Source organism: Zingiber officinale, chromosome 6B (genome assembly GCF_018446385.1).
Source record: "Zingiber officinale cultivar Zhangliang chromosome 6B, Zo_v1.1, whole genome shotgun sequence".
In the NCBI taxonomy this organism is placed as follows: domain Eukaryota; kingdom Viridiplantae; phylum Streptophyta; class Magnoliopsida; order Zingiberales; family Zingiberaceae; genus Zingiber; species Zingiber officinale.
In genome coordinates, this window is record NC_055996.1 from 86611750 (window position 1) to 86636324 (window position 24575).

General features: G+C 39.0%; 1 protein-coding gene across 1 annotated transcript; it reads right to left on the bottom strand.

Annotated features, from left to right (window-relative positions):
• Positions 1-19584: 19584 nt before the first annotated feature.
• LOC121992954 (alpha-1,3-arabinosyltransferase XAT3-like) lies at positions 19585-22213 on the bottom strand. The gene is made up of 6 exons (XM_042547599.1): positions 21852-22213; positions 21722-21754; positions 21574-21636; positions 21336-21431; positions 21102-21257; positions 19585-20916 (listed from the first exon to the last, which is right to left on the bottom strand). Exons 1-6 carry the CDS (start codon positions 21982-21984, stop codon positions 19751-19753), a joined length of 1647 nt encoding a protein of 548 aa, XP_042403533.1. The 5' UTR covers positions 21985-22213; the 3' UTR covers positions 19585-19750.
• Positions 22214-24575: the final 2362 nt, after the last annotated feature.

The following is a 24575-nucleotide window of genomic DNA, read 5'->3' on the forward strand; positions in this document are numbered from 1 at the left end:
ACTATATATATATATATATATATATATATTCATATTTTGGCTCCAAACTCATGATAGTCATATCTCATGTCAATTTAAAGGATACTGGTTCTTGATGAACACAATATTCAACTACCTATAATCAATATAAAGTCTCAAAATTATAACCTTTTTTTTTAGCAAAAAGGATCAACACATCTCATTGAGAAATACTAGGATGGATAAAACTTTTATCAAGTAATTTCTAGTTGAACCTTTAGTTCTTCTCTCCATAAGCTATGGATCACCATTATCACTTAAATCGGTCACTACAAAAAAATCGCTTCTAACGACAAAAAATTTGGTCGCTATATGTCCATAGCTATGTAATAACAACGGAATAATGGCCATCGCACAATATTGGGTTGTAAATGGTATTTCCGATGGAATATGATATCCGTCGGAATTTGTGACAGAAGTTTATTTCCATTGGAGAAAATAACGATAGAATCGAAAACTTATCGTTTCAAGCTACAACGGAAGTATAAAATCCGTAGTTAATATAGAAATAGAAACTTCATTTTTATCGTTAATACTAATGACGTAACATATAGTTTCATCGTTAACTAGTGACGGAATCATTGTTTTAGTCCCTATATTAACTGTTGGAGCAATCTGGGTACCCTAGGTTTTGATGTTTGGGTAAAGGTTTAAGTTAAGTTTATTGCTGTATTTGATATGCATTGTGAGTGTGCAGGATACAGGTACAACAAGGAAAGTCCAAGAGTGATCTTGACAAAGGAGTAAAGTCCAAGGATGAGTCTTGGCGGTGTAAGTCCAAGCATGTAGTCTTGGCAACGTAAGTCCAAGTGTGACTTGGCAATGGATGAAGTCCCGGAGGTGTGACCTCTTGGCAAAAGAAGACCCGACACCAATGACATGGCCGATGGAAGCTCCAGAAGGCAAGACGTGAAGGATGGGGAGGCATCCGAGGGACGCAAAGCTGATGGAGGAGGCTAGAAGGCTAGGTCTAGGTTGGTCGGGCGAGGGCGAGTGCTAAGTGAATGTACTCTGGGGTTAAATCCTAGGATTAGGGGGTTACTGTAGTAGTAATGTAGCGTTACCGTAGCAACACTGTAGCGTTACTGTAGCAGTACTATAACAGTAGACTCGTACGATCGACCAAGCAATCGACTGGGAGTGAACAGAATGTTTATGTTCGTTTGATTAGTGTGGAGCAGTTGATTGATGGAAGTATCAGTCGACTGGTATCAAGCCGTTGGGTTGTAATGATCGAATCTCCATAGAGGGCAGTCAACTGATGGTTTTGGCAGTCGACTGGTAGGCGGGGTTTTCCAACTCGTGGCCTATATAACCAAGTATTGGAAGTTTGGTTAAGGTTGACAAAATAGACTTGGTTAAAGCCTATTAGAGTCTCCCAAGCTCTCGTGTGATCGGTGTGCTTGTATTCAAGTGTTTGTGGCGAGGTTTCTCCACCGACAAGAACCTTGAGCTAGCCGGAGGTTTTCTGGGGAGTCCTCCACTAACTGATCGGGATCGTCCATCTTACGGATAGTCGTGGAGTAGGAGTAAGTAATCTCCGAACCACGTTACATAAACGTATTAGATGTTTGATTGTCTTGGTTATTACCTCTAGGTTTAGTATTCTATTTGTTAGATTTGTTTTTTGTATTTCCGCTGTGCACTAACATTATAGGAAGCGATCGATTTGGGTGAGACGTTATTCACCCCCCCCCTCCTCTAGCGGACGTCAAGGTCCCAACAAGTGGTATCAGAGCGGGTCACTCTTCTACGGACTAATCGCCGAGGGAGCAAAGCACTAGAGGAAGATGGAGTTCGAAGGTCCGTTGGATGGGATATCCGGATTCCACCTCCATATAACCGAGAAGACTTCGGGTATTGGAGGTCACGCTTGGAGACTTGGTTCCAAATGGATTGGAACCATTGGATCACATTGGAAGATCTTTTCGAAGCTCCAATGGACAAGAAATAAAAACGTCTCCGGCCTCGGTATTGGACCAAGGAGCAAAGGGAGAAATTAGAGACGGATAAGAAGGTAACAAAAATTCTATTGAATTTATTACCTCCTAACATTTTGTTGAGTGTAGGTAATTATGAGAATGCAAGTGATCTTTGGAAAAAGATCATTGCATTCCATGAAGATCCTACAAAACTCCAAGTAGTGGAGAAACCCAAGGAGAATGGCTCATTGGTCCAAGAGGAGAAGGACCAATCGAATGTTGACACGTGTTCAACATCCGAGGAGGAGAAGAAAGATGAGGAGGTATCATCCACATCTTCAAGGGAGGAAGAAGTGGAATCATCCACATCTTCAAGTGCAGAGGAAGAAGAGCAATCCAAAGAAGAAGAGATCTTGGAAGCTCAACCCTCCACCTCAACTACCAAGAAGAGTACAAAGGACCACATAAAATGCTTTGAGTATGGTAAGATGGGACACTACAAGAGTAGGTGTCCTTCGTTCAAGAAAGTAAATGAGGTAAACCCTAAACTCACTAACATTAATTTAGAAACTAATGTGAGTTGTAGGAAGAAGAAGGAGAAGAAGCACATTAGGTGTTTTACATGTGGTGAGTGGGGTCACTACCACACAAAGTGCCCAAGGAGAGGAGAGCTCAAGAAATTGGTGCACTTGAAGAAATGGGAAAAAAAGAGGAGCACAAGTCAAGGGGGAGCTTCAAAGGTAAAAGGAAAGGTAATCCCTATTTTGAAGTTTAATCCAAGCTCTAATTCTTATATGCTTGTTAGAAATAATATAGATTATTTACCCAAGCATAATCATGGATTTAAATAGGGTTAACACTGTAGATAATCCTAAGAAATCATACACTAAGGGTAGACCTAATAAGACCCAAACTACTTCGCCTAAGGGAAGAAAAGTGGGTGAAAATCTAAGCATTAATCCCAAAAGAGAGACATATGCCTAAAAAGGTGAGTAGATCTAGAGATGTCCAAGGTGGACATGTTGACTCTAGGGTTAGAACCTTAGAATTGGAAAATCAAGCCTTGAAGGTAAGGGTTAAAGAAATGGAGAAACTCCTAGATAGGTTCATTATTGGTCCTAGAGGACTTGACATGTGTTTGGGTGATCAAAGACCCAAAAATATCAAATTGGATCCCTCGAATACCAAAAGGAAGTCAAGTGGTAAAGTGACATATGACATTAGTAAGGGAGGTGTGACAAAGGGCAAGGGAGAGTCATCCAAGGCCAATAAGAAGGAATATGTTAGGATAACATATAATTATGGCAAGGGTGAGGTGTCCAAGGTGAAGGACAAGAAGAAATTAACCAAAGACAAGGTGTCTAAGGTTAAGAAAATCAAGTTTGTAGGCCAAGTGTCACCTATGATACACCATGTGGGTGTAGCCATAGTGGATGAGTCACCAAGGGAGGTGACTGAGGTTAAGATTCCTAAGGTTAAGAAGAGCCTTTGGGACCCATGGTAGATGAGTTATCAAATGTGCCAAGTGGTTAGGAGATGGACTTAAGTCCCTAACCTAGTGGGTTGGCACAATTAGGATGTGTTTCATGCATGGAAATATGAATTGGATTCATATTGCATGAAAATTAGTTTTTGATGTATAGATGTCATATAAACTAATGATAGGGATGGATTATGGTTTAGTATGGGCATATACATAAAGAAGAGTTCAAAACTAGGACTTTAGGTCAAGGTTCAATTGAACTATTTAGATAGTTTTGAATTTTGTGTCATTCTTGGGATTTGTTATAAATATATTTATATATATATTTTTTCCAAGTAGACATAGATAAAATAGACCTCTCCATAAAATTTAGGATTTTTTGGAGCTCTATGAAATTTTTGGTGTATTTCTGAAGTTAGGTCAGAAAGGCTGATTTTTACAGAAATAGAGTACCAGTCGACTGGTACAATTACCAGTCGACTGATAATAGTAATTTTGAACACAAAATATCTCTGTAAGCTCATTTTGATGATGGCAGTCGACTGAGACTTATGACAGTCGACTGATATGATCTGAAAATATTTTTCAACATTAGAAAATGACCAAAAGAGTGGTGAACATGTATGTAATCTTATGGGGGATTAATACATGATGCTTATGGTCATTAGAGGTCAAAGAGTTCAATAATTGAAATATTGTTGGAGCTCTTTTTGATGTATGACAAAGGGGGAGAAGTTTAGGTTTAAGTGGGAAACCTACATACCTTTGTAAGAAATTCTAACTCAAGGGGGAGCTTAAGTGAAGGGGGAGAAGTTTGTCTTTTGCGAGGGAGCTTAGGTGAAGGGGGAGTCTAGGATTAGGTTTCATTATTTATGCATGTGTAGATTGCATGTTTATTTACATTATTATTGCTATATTATTTCCCTAACTTAAACGGGTTGTCAAACATCAAAAAGGAAGAGATTGTTGGAGTAATCTGGGTACCCTAGGTTTTGATGTTTTGACAAAGGTTTAAGTTAAGTTTATTGTTGTATTTGATATGCATTGTGAGTGTGCAGGATACATGCACAACAAGGAAAGTCCAAGAGTGATCTTGGCAAAGGAAAAAAGTCCAAGGATGAGTCATGGCGGTGTAAGTCCAAGCATGTAGTCTTAGCAACGTAAGTCCAAGTGTGACTTGGCAATGGATGAAATCCTGGAGGTGTGACCTCTTGGCAAAAGAAGACCCGACAACAATGGAAAGGCCGATGGAAGCTCCAGAAGGCAAGACATGAAGGATGGGAGACGTCCGAGGGACGCGAAGCTGATGGAGGAGGCTAGAAGGATAGGTCTAGGTTGGTCGGGCGAGGACGAGTGCTGAGTGGATGTACTCAGGGGCTAAATCCTAGGACTAGGGGTTTACTATAGTGTTATCGTAGTAGTATTGTAGTATTTTTGTAGTAGTACTGTAGCAGTTGCTTGATGTTTTCATCAGTCGACTGGTGCAGTCAACCAGGCAGTCGACTGGGAGCGAACAGAATGCTTATGTTTGTTCGGTTAGTGTGGAGCAGTCGACTGATGGAAGTATTATTCTACTGGTATCGAGCCGTTGGGTTGTAACCGTCGAATCTTTACAGAGGGCAGTCGATTGATAGTTTTGGCAATCGACTGGTAGGCGGAGTTTTCCAACTCGTGGCCTATATAACCAAGTATTGAAAGCTTGGTTAAGGTTGACGAAATAGACTTGGTTAAAGTCTATTATAGTCTCCCAAGCCCTCGTGTGATCGGTGTTCTTGTATTCAATCTCTTGTGACTCAAGATGATAATATGATTGGGTCCAATAAGTAATGACTGCTCGTATCTTGGCCATGACAACATTATCTCTCATCGCTCGAGTGACCATCGTCTGTTCCATTATAGATAGGGGTGAGCAAAAGTTCAGTTAAATCGAATTAACCAACTAAACTGACTTAATTTAAAAAATTGAGTCGATTAATTCAAAAATTCAATTTTTCTAAAAATATCGATTATATTAGTTTAATTGATTCAGTTTCAATTTTAAAAGTTAAAATTTGGTTAAACTGAATAACCTAATTTTTTCTACAAAACCTAATAATATGGCTTATAAAAATTTATAATTTGGTTCTCATGGTTCTCTCTTCACATGCTCCTTTTCTTTTCTTCACTTCTGCCCTAGTCCCGATGCTCCAAGTTCAAAGCTCGTTGCGACAACAAAGCTGAAAGTGACTCCCTCAATCGAGTACCCCAACCCTCTGCACCTCGCACTCCCATCCCGCTTTGTCGTCCGTCTCTCCATTTCCCTCTTCATGGTATCGCTATTTAGGGCTCACCATGCGATGTCGGAGGAGGACAGGTCGAGTGGGAAGACCCTTCATGATCAGAGGAAGCCGAGCGATCTGGTCCTTATCGTGCCATAGGCCGACGGGGGGTGGTCGGATCTGACAATAGGCATCCATTTTCCCTATTTTGGCAATTGTTCATGTTAGGATTTTGGATCCCATGTTGTTCGTGTAAGTGTTTTTTTTTATTTGCTAGATTTGGATTTAGGGTTGGCGTTGATTTTGCTTTGTCAAACTGTGACTGATTCATGCTTATAGCAAATTAGATGGATAACACCTATTTTTAGTTTGTAAATGTACATGTGTTCGCGTCATTTGAATTTTTCTTCTCATTTTTTTTACTTTTGTTTTTGGGAACTTTTTTGTTCTTCAACCCAGACTGTAGCTATGTTCTTGATTTTTCAGTGGTAATTATAAAATCTCGATTAATTCAATTTTGACCAAATTAATCAAAATTTTATCAGTTCTATTTAATCGATTTTGTCAAAAAAATTTGGTCAGTTCGGTTGCTCAAAAAAATTCGATTTGTTCAGTTTTGGTTAATTCGATTCAGTTTAGTTCAATTTTTACTAAATGCTCAGCCCTAACCGTGGACAATCGATCCCTCATATTTTGATTTTCTTGTTTTAACGACTGCACCTTAGTAAAAGAAGCAAAAATATGATGGCCTCTAGGAGTCCTCAAATGATCATATATCACTTTGGCCTGAGAGCCAATACCGTAGAGGGTGGAGTTCTTTGTCCTTCCATTGGTAACATTATAATAAATGTCATTTGTGATTTGGGTGGATAGATGTTATGACTCCCCTCCCTCTACTAGTGGTTGAGATATTTGGATCACTTTATTTATCATTTGTTCCTATGTGAAGAAAATTATATGATTAATATTTTGTACATAATTATTAAAGTTAATCATTGTTAAAGGTTAAATGTAATAAAGTTAATATTCTTATATATATGGCTCGGGATCAAGGATCAACAAATGTACTATTTTTTTCTTATGAGTCTTGTTAAATACTTCCCAACAAGTGGGTTGTCTTGCTAGATAACGTTCTTGTATACAAAAAAAATTGACCCAAAATTATACAAGTTTGATAAAAAAAAAATTAAAATTTTCTTATATAACTTTAATTTAAACTAACCAAATCAATGACATGCTCTACAATAGATTGGGATCTAAAAATATGCCTTGCAAATTCGGTGCTCAGGCTAGTTGACACTGTATTTCTATTTGTTCACTGAAGAATTTGCCTGTTATTTTTTTATAACCTAGGTGGTAGTCCATGCATTCCATATTTCGTCTCTATTGTATAAATACCCTAGCCTTGTGACCTTACTTCTCATATTGTATAAAAGGTCTCTATACAGTTTGACATGTTGGTGCAATATCCCTCGGTTAGGGTTGACCAAGTTAACTTAGCTTGAGTCGGTTCAAGCTTGAGTCTTGATGTGTGAGTTTTGATGTTTGACAATATATGAAGATTGCATGTGCAATCGTCCGATTTGGGAGATTATTGGTGCAATTCTCCTCTGGTCAAGGTTTGACCAGTTAGATATAAAGAAGAGTCAAGTAGGTCAAGATTGACTGGTTACTTGACTGGGAAAGTCCTAACTGTAGGTTAGGCAAAGGCAAGTCCAACAGGAAGGCTAGCAGAAATAAAAATCCAAGTGGGTCAGTGTTGAACGAACACTTAGTGATGAAAGTCCCGATGAGTGAAGTCGGGCAGTAGGAAAATCCTGGTGAGTGAAGCCAGATGAAAATCCTAGTGAGTGAAGCTAGGTGAAAGTCCTGGTGAGTGAAGCCAGGAAGATGAAAGTCCTGGTAAGTGAAACTAAGCAGATGAAAAGTCCTGATGAGTGAAGCTAGGCAGATGGAAAGACCTGGTGAGTGAAGCCAGACACGTGAAAATTTAGGTGGGTCAAGGTAACCAAACACCTGGTGTTGGGAAGTCTAAGTAGGTTACTTGGCACAAGGAAATCCAAGTAGGTCAGAGGATTGACCGAATACTTGGTGAAGAAGTCCCAGCAGGTCAAGGTTGACCGGATGCTAGGCATAACAAGTTCCAACAGGTCATGGTTAACCGGATGTTAGATTTGGGAACCCTTGAGCTTGAGTTAAGCAAGTCAAAGGTAGTCAATTGATCAACCGATCGATTGAATTGAAGCCCAATCGATTAGCTGATCGATTGGGAGAGTGTTGCGATAAACAGCAGCCCAATCGATCGACCAATCGATTAGGAGCCTTTATCGCGAGAACAGAATACAGCCCAATCGATCGATCGATCGATTGGCGATGCCCAATTGATTGGCCTATCGATTGGGGGTTGGAATCCTTCGCGCGACGCAAGAATGGCTGAATCAATTGGGCGATCGATTCAGACCTTTTCCAGCAAGAGCACAAAGACGCTTTAAATCGATTAGCCGATCAATTTAAGCCTCCCCAATCGATTGGGATATGATCGTTGCACAGGTAGCTAGCTTTGGACGGCTGGGATGGCGCGAATCTCACATGGCAATCAATTGGGAGCAAGCCCAATCGATTGGGAGCCCTAAAGGTGTAGTATATAAAGTCACGACGAGCTTTCTTCTCAATGGTTTTGCTCTCGAGCCTTCTTCCAGCACATACGATCTTCTCCGACACTCTCCACCAGTTCTTGGAAGCTCTTGGGGACAACTGCTGCTGCACTTCTAAGGTTCAAGAGGCGTTCTTCAACAACAAGGTTAAGCAAGAAGAGGTTTTTCTTTTATATACTTGTATTTTCTTCTTACGTGTGTTGTATCTTATTGTGTGAGTATTGTACGAGGTTTCTCCATCTCCAATAGTTACCGAGAAGGAGTGTTTTTCTTAATGGAAAGTGCGTCGTGTGTGGATCCTTGGATTAATCACCTCTTCTTGAGGTGGATACCAAGTAAATCCTTGTGTTAGCATTATAAGTGTTGCTTCGAGTTCTATCCACTGCAAATCAACAACACCGAAGCAAGCAAACGAAGCGCGACGAGCTATTCCCCCCCCCCCCCCCCCCCTCTAGCTATAAATTGACCCTAACATGACATAATAAATATTCCATGTGGCTTCACCCCTTTGAAGAACACGAGTATCTGAATAAAGCTTCATCTAGATCTCTGGGTCTGGGCTTCCTTCCTCTAGCATCTAGAGATATGGATTAAGTTCAAGTAATGTTTGAACTTCTCTGTGGTCACTGGCTTTGTCAGCATGTCTGCAGCATTGTTTGCAGTGTGAACCTTTTCAAGTTTAATTTCCCAAGAAGCAATCAACTCTATGATCTTGTGAAACCTCACATCAATGTGCTTGTTTCTCGCATGATACACCTGATTCTTCACCAAATAGATAGCACTCTGACTATCGCATAACAACTTGACTCCACCTTTCTGAACACCCAATTCTCTAACCAACCCTGTAAGCCATAAAGCTTCCTTCGCTGCTTCAACTGCTGCCATGTACTCCGACTCCATAGTAGACAATGCAAGAATAGATTGAATCATAGATTTCCAACAAATAGGTCATCCTGCCACAATGAACACATATCTTATAGTAGACCTCCTGTTATCTAAATCTCCTGCATAGTTTGCATCTACGTGCCTAGCAACTAAAAGATCTTCCGGTTGTCTACTGAACATGATGTCATAATTAGTTGTATTTCTCAAGTATTTGAAAATCCACTTCACTGTATCCTAATATGATCGACCAAGATTTGAGAGAAATTTACTTACCATACTAACTACTTGCGCCAAATTTGGTCTCGTACAAATCATGGTACACATCAAACAATCAACTGCACTGGCATAAGGAACCTTTGACATCTCTTGGATCTCATCATCCGTCTTTGGATACTGTGTACTGGATAACTTGAAGTGATGTGCCATGAGTGTGCTCACTAACTTTGCATTCTTCATGTTAAACCTATCCAGCACCTTCTGCACATAGCTACGCTGAGACAACCATAATCTCCCTGTAGCTCTATCCTTGTGAATCTCCATCCCAAAAATCTTCTTGGTCTCTCCCAAATATTTCATGTCAAATTCCTTACTCAATATCCTCTTCAATTTATCAACCTCTTTCATTTTCTTCGCAACAATGAGCATGTTATCTACGTATAGTAGTAAGAAAATCAGTGATTTATCTTCAAGGCCATTCACATATATGCAACAATCATACTCACATCTCCTATATCTATTTTGAATCATGTATAAATCAAAACATTTATGTCATTGCCTAGGAGATTGATTCAATCTATAGAGCGATTTCTTCAACTTGTAAACCAATCACTCTTGTCCGAGCTAACTAAATCCCTTAGGTTGTGACATAAAAATCTACTCCTCCAAATTTCCATGAAGAAATGTCGTCTTCACATCCATTTGCTCTAGCTACAAATCGTGATGTGTCACCAAAACCAACACCACTCTAATTGACGTATGTCTTACCACTGGAAAGAAAATTTCTTTATAGTCAATCCCCTTTCACTGTGAATACCCCTTTGCTATCAACCAAGCCTTGAACTTCACTTCTCCCTCTGACATTGCTTCTTTCTTCTTGAATATCCACTTGCACCCTATAGTTTTCTCACCTTCAGGAAGTTTTACTAAATCCCACATTTGATTCTTATGCAACGACTCCATCTCCTCTGTCATAGCACCTGTCCACCTATCCTTCTCAGAGTTGTGTATCGCCTCCTGAAAAGATATAGGATCTCCGCTATTAGTGATAAGCGCATAAGATACCAAGTCTTTAAATCTGTATCTGATGGGTGGTTTTACGACTCGTCTCGTTCTACCATCAGCTATAGTGCGATGCTCCGTATGCTCTGAGCTAGAATCATCGGATTCATGAGTGTCTAGCTCTACCTACATAACATCTTTCTTCATGTTGCTTTGTGGTGTTTCCTTTCTGTCTTCCTGAGTATGCTGTAGCATAGTTTTCTTGTCAAACACCACATCTCTGCTAGTCACCACCTTGTTTGCCTTAGGATCCTAAAGTTTGAAGCCTTTAACTCCTTTTTGATACCCTAGAAAAATACACTTCTTTGACTTCGCATCCAACTTTGATCTTTCCTCACTAGATATATGCATATAGGTTGGGCATTCAAAAACTCGAAGATGAGAGTAATCTACTTGATTCCCTGTCCATACTTCCTCTGATACTTTGCCTTCTAGTGCTGCCCTTAGTGATCTATTAATGAGATAACATGTCATGTTAACCGCTTCCGTCCAGAAATTCTTTGCAAGCCCTGCATTCAGCCTGAGACATCTTGTCTTCTCAATGATTGTTCTGTTCAACCTTTTCGTTATCCCGTTCTACTGAGGTGTCTTGCGAACCAAGAAATACCTCATTATCCCATGCTGCTCACAAAATTCCTGAAACTTTGAATCTGTGTACTCAGTCTCATTGTCTGACATAAGACATTTGATCTTTCTTCTAGTCTAGTTCTCCACTTCAGTTTTCCATAATTTAAACTTTGCAAAAGTTTTCGATTTGTGACGCATAAAGTATACCCAAACCTTTCGTGAGAAATCATGAGTAAAACTTATAAAATACAAGTGTCCTCCACGTGATGTTACACTGGCTGGTCCCTAGAGATCCGCATGTATGTAGTACAGAATCCCCTCCATCTTGAATTGGACTTTGCTCTGTTTCCCAGGAACACAAAATTTGCAGAATTCAAGCTTGAATGTCTTGACACTCTTCAACAAATCTCTCATGTGAAGTTCTAGCATCTCACGTTCACCCATATGCCCTAGCCGCATATGCCACAAGACTGTACTATCTAATTCAGACTCCACCTACAACTGTAGTTCCTATCAACTTGTAGATGTTTCCTTCTACCTTTTATCCTTTCATTATCATCAGAGCTCCTTTGCTGACCTTTATCACCCCGCTCACTAATTTATAATTGCAACTAATACCATCCAGTGTGCCTAGTGAGATTAAGTTCTTTCTTATCTCTGATATATATCTGTCACATAAAGTTCTGATCACACCATCAAACATCTTGATTCTAACGTTCCCTATGCCAATAACTTTTCATGACGCATCGTTTCCCATCAACACTGAATTAGATCCACTGTCCTATAGGTGTTAAATCAATCCTTGTTTAGAGTCATGTGATATGAACATGTAGAGTCTAAAATCTATGTATCTGTCAGCTGCTCTGAACTTGACATAACTGATATATATCTCCATCACCGCTCTTTGAATTTTCTTCTTTAACTATGTTTGCAGATTTTGTCGAACTACCTTTGTTCTCTGCAACACTTCTTTATCTCTGGACAATATCTCTTGATATGACCTTTGCCTCTACATTTGTAGCACGTGATCACCTTCTTCCTTCTCGATTTATAATGAGATTTGTTGTTGTTACCTGATCCATGTCGAGATTTGCTCCTACCACGCTCCTCGTTAGTATTTACCACAAGTCCTCCTTGAGAAACTTCATCGCTTGCTTTCTTCTTTTGGTGAAAACATAGCAACATACTTGTGATCTCCTCCAATTTAAGAGTTTCCTTACCCCACATCAAAGTAGTAACCAAATTCTCATACATAAGAGATGAAGGTAGAGAATTCAACAACATCAACGCGTTGTCCTCGTCTTTGATCTTCACATCAACCTACTTCAGATCACTCACAATCTGATTGAATACGTTGATGTGCTGGCTCAGATCAGTTTCTTCTATCATTTTCAGCCCGAATAATTTTTGCTTGAGATACAGCTTGTTTGTTAATGACTCTGACATGTACCGGATTTTCAGCTTTTGCCAAACTGCCACCAGTGACTCCTCATCCATGACATGGTACATCACATCATCTATAAGATAAAGTCTGATTGTTGCTACTGCCTTCGCCTGAAGTTCTTCCCAATCTGATCTCTTCATGCTTTCCGATTTCCTTTCTCCTAGAACCTTCACCATGCCTTATTGCACCAATAAGTTATTGACTTTTCTCTGCTATAATCTGAAGTTTCTGGTTCCATCAAACTTCACCATATCAAACTTCACAGAAGTCATCCCTGACATGTTGAAGAAATCCACTAAAACTTGTAGCTCTGATACCAATTGTTGTTCAAAGAAGGGACAACACCTCTAAACCTCTAATGTGTGGAAGAAGAGGAAGAGAGAAAAAAGATCATGCGGAGCAACAATACAAAGACTCACAAAAGGAGAGCAAACATGAGGAAGGAGAAGAAGAGAAAGAAGAAAAGTTATCGTGGTTCGCCGGCATGCCTGCTCCACAAAAAAAAAGACCGAAGCTTTATTAGAATTCTCTACACAAGAGAATCACATTGCATGATTCTAATGATTGCTGTTATACAATAGGTTTACAATGATCCCTATAAATAATGCATAAACCCCAAACTCCGTAAAATCATAACAGAATTTTGTTATGAAAAATCGTAACAGAATTCTGTTATAAAAAACCATAACAGAATTCTGTTATATAAAATCGTAACAGAATTTTATTACGAAATATCTTAACAGATTTTTCTTCCATAACATCCATCATATTGACCTCATCCAAATATGAGCCACCCGTCAACAACATACATGTATGTAGTACTAAAAGTACAGACTCGCTCTTTAAATCACTTGCTTATGTGTGTCGCTACCTGATGCACATCCGAAGTAAATTTGCATGAAAAAAATATTAAGGTATGAGAAATATGTTAAATAAAGTCATGTATGAATTTGAATTACTAATAACAAAAATACTTATGATTCTCCAACAACCCTCAATATTGTATGGCCACGGAGTGTGACTGCTTGTTCTGCCATGATAATATCTATAAAATAACATTATAACACATCATAATAATATTACTAACATGATCATATTTGCACTAAACAAGATGAAAGCATAATTTACTTGATGAACAATAATGCTAATATTTAATCATCATTAAAATCTGAATCATAAACATTAACGGTTTCTAAATAGTAAGTTAAATTTAATTTTAAAAGTTATTTCTTCTCACAGTCTTTGTATTAAACTTAATTAAATTAATTGATTAATTAAATTTTCTAATGTGGATAACAAATTAATTTTGATTTATTGATTAAATTAATCCCAAATTTGTTAATGTGGATAACAAAACTATCAATGATCATCCAAACTCATTGGAGATGAAGAACAACAAAACATGAATATTATAGTAATGTACCAAGCATACACTATCCACATTAGACGGCTTAATGTAGAAAAAAATATTGACAAACAAGGTAATTATGTTAGCTCAGACAATCAAGCAATCATTAAAACTTAATCAAACCCCTAAACCAAAAATTCGCTGAGAAAAGGTCACTCACAGCTTCCCCAATGATTAGGTCAGATCTAAGGGTGAGCCTGTCGGAGTTTAGGAGGTCAGAGAAGAAGCTGAGGCCACTAGAGTTGTGAGTGTTGGATCTGAGTTGAGCTGGCTAGAGCTGAGGAGGTTGGATCTGAGCTGAGGCCGCAGGAGCTGAGGATGTCGGACCTAAGGAGGCCGGACAAGAGGCTGAGGCCGCATGACATGGGGCTGGGGACAGCAGCGCCAATGACACGTGGTGGGATGCCAGAGAACTAGCTAGAGATGATGCAACTGAGAGGAAGGGTCGGAGAAGGATGTGCGAGTCAAAGCAACCCAGATATTGTTAGACATAATTGTCGGAGAGAGAGTGAGAGAGAAAGGAGAGATTGTGTGGAAAGAAAAGTTGGGCTGGAAATCCTAACTTTGCCCGACTTTAGTAATGGAATCGAGTGTTCTATCATTGGTCGATGATGGAATACTCGATTCCGTCATTGATCATCATTGACCAATGACGAAAACTCAATATTATTATTGACCAATGACGATGAAATCGAGTATTCCGTCGTTTGTCAATGACGGAATCAAGTATTCCATTGTTGGTCTACTGATCAACAACGGGAACTCGATTCCGTCATTGATCATCGACTAAATGTGACCCTGTCGTTAATAAGGGGTTTGATTATATTCATAATTGCTAATCAGAGAAGGATTAATGATGGGGACTTGATGTCTCGTAGTTAACCAATGACGGAATAGAGTATTCCATCGTTAGCTCGATTCCGTAGTTGGTTAACGACGAGATTTCATCCCATTGTAAATTCCATCGCTATTATGCATTTTTTTTATAGTGGGTTCCTAATATTCAAGTTCTTTCTCTCCTTCTGTTGGGACACTCAGGGAGCTAGAGGGAGGGGGTGATTAGATCCATTCGCTTTGTTAATGATAATTTGCAACGAAAAGCTTGAAGCAAACACTAACAGAAAGAATTTACTTGGTATCCACCTTAACGAGGTGACTAATCTAAGGATCCACACACGAGCACACTCTCCACTATCAAAAATACTCCTTCTCGAAAATACTTCGTAGGTGGAGAAACCTCGTACAACACACTCAACAAGAATATAAAACAATGCAAGAAGTAAATATAAGATTGAAAGTAACAAACCTCTTGTTGCTTAGTCTCTTGTTGATGTAGAAGCCTCTTGTAAGCTTGAAAATGCAACAACACTTCAACTCTAAGCTCCCAAGAATCGACGATGAGTATCGAAGAGAAGGTGTGTGTAAACTTGTCAAAGAATGCTCACATTAACCCTTTTCTAGGGCTTCTTCAAGCGCCATAATCGATTAAGCATTCTTCTAATCACTTACCAGGTTAGCAACTCAATCTGAACCTGCAAACTGACTATATTTTCGAACCTTAAGTGATTACCCCAATCGCTTAAGCAGAGCATAATCGATTATCGTAATTGATTACGCCCTTTCTATTTGATTGCTAAAGAGTCGTAAGTGATTAAGCAACTTTGCTTAATCTCTTACCAACCTTTCTGTTTCTTCATAGAAAAGTCCTTAAGTGATCACCCTAATTGTATAAGAAGGGTGAAATCGATTAGCCTGATCGATTCCGCTCCCTTCTGCTTAATTGCGAGAAATGTCGTAAACGATTAAGCTTTCTTGCTTAATCACTTACCTCAGCTTTTGTTTCTAACAAAAGGTTTCTTAAGTGATTACCTTAATCGCTTAAGTAGGGTGTAATCGATTAGGGACCCTAATCGATTACGCCCCTTTCTGTTCGCGTGATTTTGAGTCTTAAGCAATTAAGTTAGAGCTTATTGCTTAAGGTATGCTAAATCGATTGTCTCAATTGATTTGGCAAACCTATCTCTTAAACCTGAGTCCTAGGGTTCCTTGCCCAACATTTGGTCAATCGTGATCAGTTGAAACTGTCGGGACCAAAGAATGCTCAATATCTCCACAATGACATGATGTTGTCCACTTTAAGCCTAGACCCTCATGGCTTTGCTCTTGGGCTCTCCACAAAAGGTCTCATGCCAATAGAGATATCCTACATTCTTTTAACCCCATGATCTTTCCCAAATCTTTCCAATGTGGGACTTTGATTGAATCCTAATAATCTTCCCCTCAAACGAAGGACCACAATTACTCTAATATTCTGGGCTTCTTCGCGAGCATTTAGTCACCCTGACATACTTTGGGCCTCCCCGCAAGTATCCGTATTCGGTCACCTTGACCTACTCTGGGCCTCCCTATGAGCATTCAGTCACCTTGACCTACTTCGGGCCTCCCTGCGAGCATCCGGTCACCCTGATCTACTCGCCTCACCGTAAGTATCCGGTCATCCTGACCTACTACAGGCCTTCCTGCAAGCATCCAATTATCTTGACCTGCTTCGGGCCTCCCAACGAGTATCCGGTCACTCTGACTTGCTTCGGGGCCTTTCCCACAAACATCCAGTCATCCTGACCCACTCCAGGCCTCCCCGCGAGCATCCGCTTCCGGTCACTCTTGACCTACTTTGGGCTTCCCTGTGAGCATCTGGTCAACTTGACCTACCCCAGGTCTACCCTTAACTTTGTTCAAGGTCACCCCACATTGTATCCGGTCTGGACCATAGCTCTGATACCATTTGTCGGGACCAAGGGTTGCTCACATATCTCCACAATAACATGATATTGTCTACTTTGGGCCTAGACCCTCATGACTTTGATCTTGGGCTCTCCCCAAAAGGCCTCATGCCAATGGAGATATCTACATCCTTTTAACCCTATGATTTTTCTCAAATATTTCCAATATGAGACTTTGATTAAATCCTAACAGAAACTCCTCATTGCCTAGCATCTAGTCACCCTTGGCCTATTGGAACTTCTCCACCAAGTATCTAGTCAATACTCGTGCTAAGTGTTCAGTTCTCCATGACCTATTTGGACTTCCACTCATTAGATGTCCGGTCAAACTTTTGACCTACCTAGATTTTCCACTACCTGACTTCACTCACCAAGACTTACTCACTACCCAACTTCACTCATCGGGACTTTCCGATTACCTGATTTCATTCACCAAGACTTCTCATCTGTCTGACTTCACTCACCAGGACTTTCCAACTATTTGACTTCACTCACTAGGACTTTCCATATTACCCCGCTTCACTCACATGGATTTTATAATTGTCTTTCATTCATCAGGACTTACCATCTGTCTGGTTTCATTCGCCAGGACTTTCCAACTGCCTGACTTCACTCACCAGGACTTTCCACACCAAGTATCTGATCCTCCATTACCCACTTGGTTTTTCTTCTTCTGCCAACCATCTCGTTGGTCTTGCTCTTGTTTAACATCCAATTATGACTTTTTCAGTCAAATATTAGGTCAACCTTGACCTACTTGAATTTTGGTTAACTTTTGACCATCAATCTCCCAAATGGACAATTACACCAGTAATCTCCATATATTATCAAATATCAAAACTCAAGCATCAAGACTCAAGTTTGAGCCAACTCAAGCTTAGTCAACTTAATTAACTTTGACCCAGGGGAAGTTGCACCAACAGTTTTAACTGTGCATAATTATTTTTTATAATATATTTTTAACATGTATGTTATTTCTAGGATGATATGATGAGACTGCGTAATGAGTATATTCAAACACAAGAAAATATAGAAAATGACAACGATGCAGTCTAAATTGCGAATACAATTTGTGATCAGGTCCATGATACTCATTCTATTATTTACTTGTCATGTTTGGCACAATTTGAATGATACTTATAAATTATGTTCTCAATGCTTATGTGTTGAATTGTTCCATCATATTCTTTTGAATATTTATTCATCTTATGTTTGCTTGTATTTGGTTGCTCTATCTTGGTCATTTGAGATACTCAAATGAGTTAAACCTTATCTACATGCTCGAGATATCATCATATCATATGTTTTATTATCTTCAAAACTTGTATTATTTTGGTGACCTAGGTATTGAAACTCTAGGCCAACATATTTGCTATATTGTTATATTGTATTGTTTATGTTATATATTAACAAACACCTCATATGTAGCTTTTCGTATAGTGCGCATTATCCTAAAATGTAGAAGCCTCAAATTCATCTTTTTTGCATACATGAGTATATGCACAAGTGTCATTTACTTGTGAAGGAGAATGTTGTATAATTCAGTATAACTTGATTTTGTTACTACTTTTAACAAGATTCATATACTTGCACCTCTCATTATGGTTATCGTTGATCCTTGAATTGAATTTTCATAACTTAATATTTTTATTGTCAAGCTACATCAGGTCCTCCTTACTTGTTCTGGATACATTAGAGGAATTGAAAGTAGACCAAAGTTAGTTAGGTCCACTTCTTCATATGTCACCTTATCCAGATCAACTAACATAGCATTGAGTGAAAAGCTTGGATCCACCGAGCAATGACTAGAAGGCACAAAAGAAAAGTTAGCAAACACCCAAGATGAGTTGACATTAATGAGATCAAGATAAGATATGTTCAAACAAATTCTTAACTGAGTGGCACCTGGAGCATTATAATCATTGATCCATGATTCATATTCAGCTCTACCTGCTCCTCAATCTTAGAATTTGATGGTGTGAACTTTTGTTAAAGTCGTGAGCTTTGTTTGTTGTGTTATTTGTTGTCAGAGTTGTGAACTTGTTACTTGCTACTTGTTACTTGTTACTTGTTGTTGGAGTACGTTGTGTTACTTATTTATTATGTTACTTGTTAGAGTTGCATGAGTTGTTCGTGAATGTTGTTAGATTTGTAAATGTTGTGAACTTGATGATGTTGAAGTATCAGTTGTTTGTGAGTTTGTTTGTAAATTTATTTGTGAGTTTTGAATTTGTAAATTTGTATACTACGTATGAATGAAAATAAATAAAATTATTTAAAAAATTAGGGTTATCAACCAATTAGGAGTTTACCCCGTTTTCATCACTAACCACATCATATCTATCAAAACTTATCACAATTGCTAGTGGTTTTTAAAAAAGATTAGCGGCGAAGTATTAAAAAAATTCGTCGCTAAAATATAGTTTCGTGACGAATTTGAGAATTTTGCCATGAAAATTAATACTATTTTGGTTAGCGATGAATTATGTTACATTCATCGCTAACCTTGGTGTATTTAGCAGTGATTATAGTAATTTTAGCGGCATTTACGATGAAATATTGACTTTCATCACTAAATATAGTTTACGACTAGCGATAAATATTATCGTCGCTATTTACGGTTAGTGACTAAAACATATGTTAGTGACGAATTATTTCATTGTTAAATAGCGTTATTCTTTCAGTGGAAGAGCATCGAGAGAGCGAGAGGAGAGAAAACAATTAGCTACGGATATTTATTTTAGCCACCAAAATTATTTACCCATCTTTAATTAAATAATTAATTATTATTTTAGTTAATATCTATGAAATTAATGATGAAATTATAAATTAGCGATCTAATATTATTTCGGTCTTAATTAACCATGAAAAATGGAGATCTCCCTATCATGTAAAAGTGTTTGAATCACCATTCTGACACCAGAGTCATCACCACTTTAATTTAATTACAGAAGCTCTTAAAAACTCTGAACCATTATCAGTTGACAAGAAAATAATTAAACTGATAAAATAAAATAAAAAACAAATTGCCTCAGCATGAATTCTGCTACCTATTGGATGATGTGCTCCAGTGCTTTCCACAGCACGATCTTGAACTTTTTTATGTCGATCTTCACATTCTGGTTGTCCATGAAGGTGGACCTCATCACGGGATATCCTTGCTTGTGGATGGACATGGGATCCTTGAACACCGGGTGATCCTTCGGATACTGCTCGATCAAGCTGCTCTCCTCTATGCCGATGCTGTACTGTACGTAGTTGAGCTTCATATCCTTGGCCGGATCCCCGAAATCCAGCATCGACATCCACTCGAGGCCTCCCCAAGGCACCACCTGGATCACCGTCGCGTTGGGCGGCAGGAAGAGGAGGTTGGTGAGCCCGGAGCCGTGCACGCCGACCATCACGTCCATCGAGTTCACCAGCCGAGCGAATTGGGCCACGTCGGAGCCCACCTCGCCGTCGTTGACGGTCACTTCGAATCCTAACTGGTCCGCCAATTCAGCTATTTCGTGTGGATTTGTGAATGCTCGGGATTGTTTCCTTGCTATGATGAGAATTCTGGGTTTTTTCCCGGCGAGGTCTTCGATGTTGGAAATGGAGTCTCTCTCCAAGGAGAAGGCTTCTCTTAGGAACTTGGCGAAGTCGACCATGGAGTAGCCATTGGGGGCGCGCGCAGGGTCGATGCTGAGCTCCTTGTGCGCCCGGAGCCCGACGACGGCCTTGCTGAAGCAGTGCACCTCTTTGTCCTTGTCGAAGTCGATCACCGGAAACTTGGAGAGCTTCTGGAACACAGGGAGGTAGCGGTAGACCCACCAGGGGTTCATGTCGCTCACCACGAACTGGGCCTCGCCGTGAACGTGGCGGGAGGCGAGGAAGAGCGGGATCAGCACGTCGGTGAAGTCGTGGAAGAGGTTGCCGGTGTATCCGCCGGCGGAGAAGACGACTGCCGGGACGGCATGCGTCACGGTGCATTGCGGCGCCGTGGTGCCGGCGGCTTTGACAGTCAGCTCGCGAACGCGGCTGAAGGCGGCGGCGTCGCCCTTGCGGGCGTAGGGGCGGAACCGGAACTCCTCGTTGCGCTCGTTCGAGTCGACGAAGAGGACGTCCGAGGAGTTGCCGGGGATGCGGATGTCGCCGGACATTTCGCACACGTCGGCTCGAGGGTCGGAGAATTCGCACGAAAGTTTCTTCTCCACATTATTCGTGATTTCTTGCGCTGCTTGGTGATCAGAATACCATATCAATTTCAAATCTATCAAATCAAAATGTTGCTAAACAAAATCTATCAGTCATCTAAAATTGCAATAAAATTGATGAAAGTCGAAACAGGCAAAAACATTCTTCTTCTGAATCCTCTTTGTGTCCCTGTATCATGGTGAACCTCAATGGCTGCTGACGTACCTGGTTGCTCGGGTGTCGTGGTCTTGTTCTCCACCTGAGCAAGATCATTAATGGTGTAATTTGAAATTGTTGGTAAGGTCATTCTACTGTGTGATTCATCCTGATCCGAATTGCCCCCATTCTTTGTGCCTTCCTCCTCTGCTTCACTCGTGCTCTCTGTAACAGGAAGATGTTTTTTAAAAAAACAAACTTGATGAAAAACTCAATACGCTTCGACCAATTCCAAGTACGGACCGAATGCTTCGTCAGTTTCCGGTTTCTCATCCTTGTTTGGATCAGTAATGGAATCCACCTTCTTCCCTTGGAGATCATTCTCCTCTTGGTATTTTTCTGAAACACGAAGCAAATCTGTGACCTTTTCGCTGACTTAGGAATTCATCTAATGCCGTCTCACAGAACACAGATTAACAGAAAACATGATAAATACTCCAAATCCATCATGAGTTGAGTCAGATCTAGCAGAGATTCTCACCTGATTCCTTAGAAGACTGATCGTCGTCTCTCAGAGTAGGAGCTATTTTCTCTCCTTCCACATCTATGCATCAGAAAATTGGAAATCTTAAAACTGCTATTGTAAGATAGAATTCACACGAAACGGCAAAAACCATCATGGGAATTACCTGATGGTCCTGCTCTTCTAATCTTCAACCCAACTGGAATAATATCAACAATTAATATAAAAAAAAAAAAAAAAAACGCTTTTCCCCCAAATCAAATATTTCTCATAACCAAAAAATCAAAGGAACTCACAACTGGGAAAAGCGAGAGGCCTGGAGATCATTATGAAGGTCATGGAGACAACCAAGCATCCTATTACAAGCACCACGAATCTGAATCTCTGCGTCTGATTGGTGTTTCGGAACATTTTCAATTTGTTCGCCATCCCTCCTCCTTCCTCTTCTTCTTCCTCTCCGTCTCCCAGCTGTTGGAGTCTGCTTCTTTCTTATCTATTGACTTCCCAAGGAGCCTGAAAGCTGTATCTTGCCAACCTCATGATCGAGAAAAAAGGGAAAAAAAAATATATGCTCAAACAATATTTTGTGAAACTAAGCTAATGGGGGGTGGTTGGCAGAGGTGGGTCCTCACCATCTTGCTTTGTTCCACGAACTACTGGTCCAGCCTTTAAAAGCTAACCAGGAAGGTTGGTGGAGGGACGCATTATCTTAAGCTTCTTCTCTAAGCAAGGAAGGAAGCCATCAAAATGGGAGTCGTATAGTCTTATGGAACATGGATACCAATTCCAACCACCACTTTGGACTTTCATCTGCAGCTGCACGAGCTGTGTATTAATGGTTTCTTAATTTGCTGGTGTTGAAGATTTCAATGCTCATTCATGAGGTTCCTGGTCGTTCGAGGAAAACGTGCATTTAAAAATTCGATCTTGTGTAAATGACTGGATTTCGATAGATTTGGTATCTGCTTCCCCGGTTTTAACACGGCAATTACTTACCGAGCTTCAAGTAGATCGATCCTATTCTAAAATTCCATTAGAATCCCCTCTGATGTTCTAAGCCCGTTTATGATCTATTGATCATAAATTGAAGTGTTATTCTTTTTCTCTTGGAGATTATAGCACATTGAGTGGCACACAAACAAAGTTGGAAATTTGTGGATGTAATTAATTCAGTACAATATCTGCGTGCCATGGAGCCTCAGTAACTGTCAATGAAAGCCACAACTTCTGACTATTGAAAAATAATTTAAAGTTTGTCTTTCCACTTTTGCCTTTCCACGTATTGAAACGGAGAGGTGGGAGTTGAATCATTCTCGTTGATTTTAAAAAGACAGGCATGAGAAAGTGATATGCCGAGTTTATTAAACTTTTTAAGGGTAGAAATATTTTTCTTAGAAAAAGTAGAATTTTGAAAAAAAATAATAATCTTATTGCAAATGCTTATGTTGTATATTTATACCTAGTAGCACTGTTTTATAATTGTCTTCTCATATATTCAATTTTTTGTAACTCAAAAGAAAATATATTAGATGGTTTTGTTCTCATATCCAATTATTCTTTTCTTAATCTCTGAATTCTTTCACAATTTACTGTTATCATAACATATTTTTATTTAATAGCCTATATTTATTTTTCTTTTATATATTGTCTTTTAGATATGCATAAATCTAACATAATTTGTAACAAATCTAACATCATATTTTGTTTTTATTTAAAATAGCACATTAAATTTCATGCCACAAAACTATTTATGGGCCAAATCCAATTATGGCCCAAATCCAATTGGGATCCAAAAATGTTAGTGATGATTCTAAAATTGTATCTCTGACCCAAATTTTTGAAAATAAAAATTTTAACAACTTTAAAAGGTGGAAGGTCCATGATAGTAAAAAAGATGGAATATGTTATCCTAGTAGTTCCACAGTTGATTATATGTGAGGAAGTAAATTGAAAAATTATAGTTGGTCAATACAGAGGAAAGTTTTTTTTTTTTGACTTTATCAACATTCGAACCTTTATCCTATGATAATAACTCTACCATGTAGAGATCACTCATCCATACCAGGGCGATAGGTGGAAGGTCCATGCACCATCCATGTCTGCCAAATAGAGCATGCTTAAAATGATAAATTAAATCGTAAGGAGAAAAACAGAAAAAAAAAAAAAAAAAAAAAAGTTCAAGCAGTGTACTTTGTCTCCTTTTCTATAGTCACCGAACGGCAAGGACCAGATAGTAATGGCCCATTCAAATTGTCTTGCTTTTTTCCCCGTTGCCTTTCCCAACTCCTCAGGGCTTTCCCCACAAGTGTCATGTGATTCTGAACATTTATGTAGCATTTCAAAAATAACGTGCATCATCTAATGCAAACAAACAAAAACAAAAAAAAAACTAAAGAGTTTAAAATTATTTTATTAATTAATATTAGATATTTAATTTATACGAATTCATTCTAATATCTTTAAATCAGCTGTCTATTAACAAAATTTATCTATTAATTTATCAAAATTAAAATTTGATCCTTAAATAAATATATGAAAACTTAAGAAACCATTCGCCCACGGTACCATTGTCCCAAAGGAAATGGAGTTTAAAATCAGTGTTATATAAACGCCAACTTTCATCACGTTATCAAAAACTGCAACGATAATTTATCAAAAGGTGTACTTAGATTTTTAAATTTACCAAAAGACGTACACTATTTTAATATTTAGCAAAGAAAGTACCTTTTTATGGTGCTCTTCCCATTCTACTCTTGACAAATTTGACTATTTTTTATTTTTCTTTTCTCTTCTATTTCTCTCTATTCTCTTTCCTCCTATACATGAAATATCTCTTCTCTTTCCTCTCTTTTGCATGCATGATAACGTGAACTTAAAAAACCTCCGAAGAAGCTGATTCTTTAGTCGATTCTACTAAAAATATTTTAACACTTATGAGAAGTCAAAATAAATCATGGATAACACCATTTGACTCCTTGCAACCTCAGAAATTCATAAGATCTAAAATACGTCCAATCGAA